Consider the following 6,394-nt stretch of genomic DNA (forward strand, 5'->3'; position numbering starts at 1 on the left):
TTGTTGGTTACCTAATTTAATATGTGTGAACATGTGTATGCATTGTACGACAATGAAAATGTAAAAAACCATCTATCCATAGTAATCCGTCCATTAAGCACCAAATATTTGAGCTTTCATTCCTTTATTATCCCTTGACTTGAGATTAAGATGGATAAACGATAATTTTAGTAAAAAAGAAAACATTAGGCATAAAGAGATTACTATTATTGGTAAAGGTTGCGAGCTAGCATAAATGTTGGTACAATCACTAGATACTAGTGCAATAACCTAAGTTGCAGCTTAGTGTCAAGGGTTGGTACTATGACTAGATACTAGTACAATCACCTAAGTTGCAGTTGATTGTTAATACACAATTATAATGAGGTAGAGAATATTTCATCTTTTTGTATGATATTGCAAGACTGCTCACTATTCCCTTGAAGCAAACGGGACATATCCTCATGATCTCATAGTAACCACCTTCTAGAATACTAAATGTTAATGTTTACTCTTAAATGAAAAAGATAAATCCTATATAATAATAACCATTCATTAAATCCATACCTTTTATTCACATTCAAGAGAGATGGTGAGGATATTATGAGCATCTTCAATCATAACAACACATGTTAGCTTTTCATTAAAAAAACAGATTGTCTACCACCCAATTCCTAAATAGAATCACATATTGGCACGAATTAGAAATCAAAAAATCAAGAAAAAAATAAACAAATTATCTTTTATCAGCATTAAAAGAAGCTAATAATTATTAAAATAGAAGACTACATCTATGAAATATAACTATACCTACAAAAACATGTATTTAGCAATTTAGTCTAAACCAGCAAATTAAAAAAAAAAAAAAAATATGAACTTCTAAAATTATCTATGCTTAAGATCATTAAAAACTATAAACCATTAAAAAGAATTTTTTAAAAGAATGTGAACGGAAAATAAGTAAAAAAAAAACCTATCTTACAAATTTCATACGAAAATGTCCAATAATTACTAACACATAGTAATACTACTTCTATGTATTTTAAAGTATTATAAAAATAATATATTACAAATTACCAATCTTTACAATAAGAAATATACAGCTGTAAAATAATGTAATAGTTTTAGAATTCTTTATATAATACTGTGAACTCCGGTAAAGCTTTAAACTTCACCGTTTGATAACTGTTCGACAAAAATTGACTCTTAAATCTGAGAAACGTGTGAATATTGAAGTACAAAATCAGTGACGTATATTAGGTTTCCGGACTCAGTCACACATTCACGTTCAACAAGGTAAGTTTGGATTTTACCTTGTTTGGAGCATCGATGAAAACCTAAGATGTATAGTTGCCTATAACATAGGGATATCAAATTACAGGGAAACATAATGCGAAGTAGGGGAAAGTAATAAATCCTTACAAAATTATTAGAGAGTAATAGAACGATATTCCGCTAGTAAGAATCGCCGTTACTGTACTCCTCCCTTCAACAACAATGCATGAAACAAGTATTAGGGTTAGTACTGGGCAACAACAAGAAAAGCACAGGCATATCGAAATATTATTAACAAACGCAACAGCAATATTTGGTGAGATATCATACCTGCACGATTGTCTTCATGCTTTATGTTATCCTGCCCTGAAAAGGAACGAAGTGCCCTGATTTTCGAAAGGCGTTACCATAGGCAATCTTCAGAGTCTGGGAGATAGGGCATATTTGTTATAGAAGCTGAGGAATTTGACTGTAGTGGTCCTGGACTTGAGAGGCTTGACGTCGAAAAATTTATATCGTTAGATAACGTGGGAAGAATCGTTGATGCGAAATTCTTATATATGTGCGTGTCTGATTCTTGCTGCTGCTGTTGATCAAGGATTTTCATAATATTCATGTTGATATTGGAATAGGATAGATTATCCTGACTTTGCGCTGAGTTGTCTTCCCAGTGTCCACTTTTCTTTGGGTCGGAGAATGCAAGAACGGTGTCTTCATCGATTTGAAGATTAAGGGCCTGAATGGTTTCAGGCGGGAAGCAATTTTGGATTGCTGGAGAACCTAAAGTGCCCATGTTTTGAGGCGGATGAGAATCCTGGCTGGTAAACAAGATGCCTGTGTAAGATGACACATTAGAATCCCAGAGTGGCCGAGCATTCCCTGTCCCGGATATGGCCTGAGCATGGATCTCACCTTCTTTATCATCTTTTATGCACTGTGACTCCACTGGAACCGGAGGAAAAAAGGCGGGATGAAGCCTCGAGTTTAATTGACGTATGGCCGATGGAGATTTACCAGAGATTTTGGCGAAGACCGATTTTTTCTTGGCTCGTTCCGTTTCTTTAAATCTTGCGTCTATTCTAGAACACGGCTTCGACATTAAAGATTTTGATGTATAATGTTCCGCTGATTCTTTTATGCTCCCATCTGATGTGCTGCTGCGGCTCCGTCCCATGTCCGAATCCTTCATAGCCTTACGAGAACTCGTCCATTCGCGTTCCAGGGAGCCCGGGCCAAATCTCAAGGCGGATGCAGCAGCCGCAGTTGCACTCTCTCTTGGCGATGCAACGCAGTGCTCGACACGAGAAGTATTGGAGGGAATTAAGTTAATCACCTTACCAGCAGAAGCAGAAGCTGCCATTTCTGCGTCTAGTACGGGGAGCTCATCTATAGCTGATTTGGAAATGTCAATTAACCAGTCCACCGCCTTACTAGGCTGCTCAAACCCTAGCCTGTCTTGCAGGTCATAGAACTGAATTGCAGTGGGGACAGACAGCCTGATCCTTCTGTCACGAATTCCTTTTGATGTGAGGACTTTGCTGTGACGATCTTTACATCCAGCCAGCCGAGAAATTCGTACTATTCTAGATCCCTGAAGCACATTTCTTGATTGTGCTTCAACGGCCACTGCTTTTGTCTCCATCTCCCCGGCCTTGCGCTTCGAGACTTTGCCATCCTTTTGTATTTTGTTATTATCATCCTTTCCAAGACCACTGCCGTAGCCTTCTTGCAGGTGACTCTCATTAATGCAATCTGAAAATGCTGCCAGAGCTTTGCTGTATATATGCACTTCCAGCTCCCTATTCTTGGCGCTAAGGTATCCGGCCTCCAAATCTTGGAAACTTTTACTTAGCATCTTAGGATAATAAGCATCGCCGACGCTGCAGGGTTCGAACTCCAGACTTAGGTTTCGTGTAGGGTTTCTTGTTTTGGACTCACCGCCTAATTTGGGGCCAGTTCTTCCACCGCTTAGGCGATGAACGGCTGAGTTCGGCGGGTTTTGCCTGGATGTGATAGCGATGTTAGCATCCAAGCCAGGCCTCTGTTCCTCACAGCGAATGCAAGGGCCAGTGCTGTTGCTAGCCTTCAAGACGGACGCTGGCAGGGTACCAGTATCACTGGTATTGGAACATTTGGCGAGGTCCCCTGCCCAGGGGTACCCTGTGGCAGACGAAGATGATCGATCGCAGCATCTTCGTACCTCAGTGCAGCATCTTTGTACCTCAGCGCCGCTAGAGTCGTCTGACTCTACACATTTTGATCTGTCCATTAAGGGCTCGAATCCCGCTTTACAATTGCATTTGTGGCTACAATTAGGTGTCGCAGCTAAGGGCAAGGGACCTAGACCTACGTTTCCAGCAAATTTGGCCGCATCTGTTCTGTACCATGGAACAGAAGGAAAAGGGAACCCGCTGGCCATAATCAAATACCTGCAGGCTGGAAGAACAAACTGCGACCACTACTCTATTATTACTCTTCGTACATGTCATCATCAACCGAGAGCAGGCGCCCGCTGTTCCTGCCAGGAGAAAAGTCATGAAATAACAGTCGTCGGGTCGCATTCTCTGATGAAGTAAAGGGAAAGTTAGCAGAACAAAATACCGGTCATTAAATATACAGATCCTGCAACAGCGGCTTTCGCTTACAAATTTTTGCTTTTTACAGTTTGTTATAAGTTTATTGTTTCTTGATTCAGTAAACAGATTGGCAGTTTAAAGCTCTAAGATTTTATGCTTCTTTCTCAGTCAATGGTCATGTATTTTATAGATTCCATACCGCATCATATCTTTTATCTTATGTAAAGCTGATTACCATATTATTTTCTGTCAAAATGCATATAGAGGGTTTGCTTGATTAGATTCATGACTATGGCGATTCTTTAAAGCTTATCACTAGCTTTTATATTTTTAAAGGTTTCGTTTCTTGATGCGTATGATAATAGTCAGAGCGATCGGAGTGATCGACTTCCTGCAGACGGGATCCTAACCCTGTGCAAAAGATTTCAATACACAAATGCAATCCCCGCTTTTACAGAAAAGGTAAGGAAAAGGAGGAAAATTTCCATTTACCTAATTAATGAAAGAATGAGTGAATGGAGAGACATCTTGAAAGCAGAGCCCCTAGAAAAGTAAGGCAGAAGCAACAGCAGCGAACTGTTTCCCTTTAGCAGGCTGTTCCCACCTGCATTTCACAGAACTGTTCATTAAGAACAAATAAAAATCAACAAAATAGTAATAAAATCCGAAAATTCAATCAGACTAGGGTTTCATCTTCGCGATTCGTACGCGTCCCAGAAGCGTCGAAATCAAGGTCCGAACCACAGATTGAGGACACAAATCAAACAGCATCCAGGATTCTTGCAATAAAACAAGTGGCAAAACCAGACCACATGAAGAAGCAGATATAAAGAAAAAGAAGAATATAATATGTTATCCACAACCCTATGACAAAACCATTTACTAACCTCGTCTTATCGAAATCTGGCTCCTCCTCTCCGAGGGCTCTGAGGATCGACACTTGCACCTGCTCCTGCTTCCAATATCTTTCTCGTGACCCTAAATCAGACCCACGTTTTCAGCCCCAACCCACCATAATCTCCTCTCAGGCCCACAGTGAGGGAGGGATTGAAGCAATCCTCTACTTAACCTCCATGGCTTCCTTGTCTGGTTTTATTGAGTTGTGGTTTCTGTGGTTTATGCGCGCCACGTCTGCAAGCTGAACAATAACCATGGACAACCTGACCGTCTTTCAATTCCCACTGTCCCACAAAAATGGATTGAAAAAATAAAATTAAAAAAAATATGCCATTTGATTAGGCTTACATTACTCCTAATAATAAGCATTACTCTGATAACACAAGGTACATCCCGTTCTCCCAGTTTCATAAAAGTGTGGAAGGGAATACTCCACATTAATCAAGGTCACGTCCCTTTCCTGCAATATCTCTATCCTCAAAGCTTGTTTAAATGCGATTTTAACGGCGTGGACAAATCTTTATTATTCAAGAGATTTGTATAAATTAAACCGCCGTCGTACTGACGGAACAAAATAAACTTTTCCAAAATACATTTATTAAAGGGTTAAAGAGCTTTTTGAATCCATTGTTTCCAACCGCCTTTAGGAGTAACTTTCCTTCTACATTATTACAGTATTCTCATTGTTTTCATATAGTGATACATAATTGTTTCAATATTCATCTTGTTTCAATATTCATCTCTATTTTCAAATAAAACTTTCACAATTGTAATATAATTTATAATATAATTTAATTATCCATTTTGTAATATAATATAATTTAATTTAATTAAATAGTTGATAAATATCTAAAAATATTAATTTATAATAAAAATGTATAGACATTAATTTATAGTAAATATCAAAATATTTAACTTATTATAATATTTAACCAAAACCCTTTATATATAAAGCAATTTAGTAATCGTCCACAAAAATCACAATGAGATCACATTTTTTAAGGTTCAAACTTATTTGAAGTGCAAAACTTGAAAATACTTTTGAACTTGTGATTCCTATTCCATTGAGCAATTGAATTGTGTAGATTATATAGCTTAAATTTACATATCTAATAAATTTTTGTTGGATTTTAGGAAAATTTAACTGAAAAATACACTAGAAGAGATCAAAATGTAGAATTGTAAAACTACACAAAATTTTAACTATAATAATTTTATTTTTTCATTTTTTTAAACAATGTATAATATATACCTAGTTGAGATTGAAACATTTTACTTAGTATGGTAGTAGAAATATTTTTTTTATAAATTTGTTTCATATTTTTTTTGTTATTAATATATTTTTAAGTATATTTCAATATTATTTCACTTTGCATGCTAAAATATTGTATTTATAATGTTAATTGAATTTTATTATTACTATCATTAAATGTGACATATTAATTTGATCTTAAGGATGGAATGAATTGCTTATGCTCATTTTATTGCTCTTGTTACAAAGTAATTGTTTTTTCAATTTATTTTACTATTCGATTTCTTTTAACTTTCTATATATAAAGTTGATATTGAAATTATTTAAATAACATGGATATTTAAATAGTTTATATAAGTTCAATATTGAAATATTTTAAAGAAGTTAGACATAAAATTAAGTTATTTTACTTAAA

The 6,394-nt window shown here is 36.3% G+C and overlaps 1 protein-coding gene across 4 annotated transcripts; it reads right to left on the reverse strand.

The window, feature by feature from the left end:
- Positions 1 to 1,090: 1,090 nt before the first annotated feature.
- On the reverse strand, positions 1,091 to 5,013 carry LOC149264011 (uncharacterized). 4 transcript variants are annotated; one of them, XM_089388764.1, is made up of 5 exons: positions 4,718 to 5,013; positions 4,539 to 4,609; positions 4,323 to 4,434; positions 1,585 to 3,766; positions 1,091 to 1,465 (listed from the first exon to the last, which is right to left on the reverse strand). In XM_089388764.1, the coding sequence occupies exon 4, from the start codon at positions 3,671 to 3,673 to the stop codon at positions 1,658 to 1,660; it is 2,016 nt and encodes a 671-aa protein (XP_089244890.1). In that variant the 5' UTR covers positions 3,674 to 3,766; positions 4,323 to 4,434; positions 4,539 to 4,609; positions 4,718 to 5,013; the 3' UTR covers positions 1,091 to 1,465; positions 1,585 to 1,657. The 4 variants fall into 4 exon arrangements, with proteins under 4 accessions (XP_089244890.1, XP_089244886.1, XP_089244881.1 ...); XM_089388760.1 differs by having other exon boundaries at positions 1,585 to 3,772; XM_089388755.1 differs by lacking the exon at positions 4,539 to 4,609.
- Positions 5,014 to 6,394: the final 1,381 nt, after the last annotated feature.

This window comes from Pinus tabuliformis, chromosome 6, assembly GCF_031772625.1.
Source record: "Pinus tabuliformis cultivar Carrire ecotype Pingquan chromosome 6, CPIR1, whole genome shotgun sequence".
Taxonomy (NCBI): Eukaryota; Viridiplantae; Streptophyta; class Pinopsida; order Pinales; family Pinaceae; genus Pinus; species Pinus tabuliformis.

Coding starts and splice junctions, on each gene's coding strand:
- LOC149264011 (XM_089388755.1), bottom strand. CDS start 3,673: ATGGCCAGCGGGTTCCCTTTTCCTTCTGTTCCATGGTACAGAACAGAT.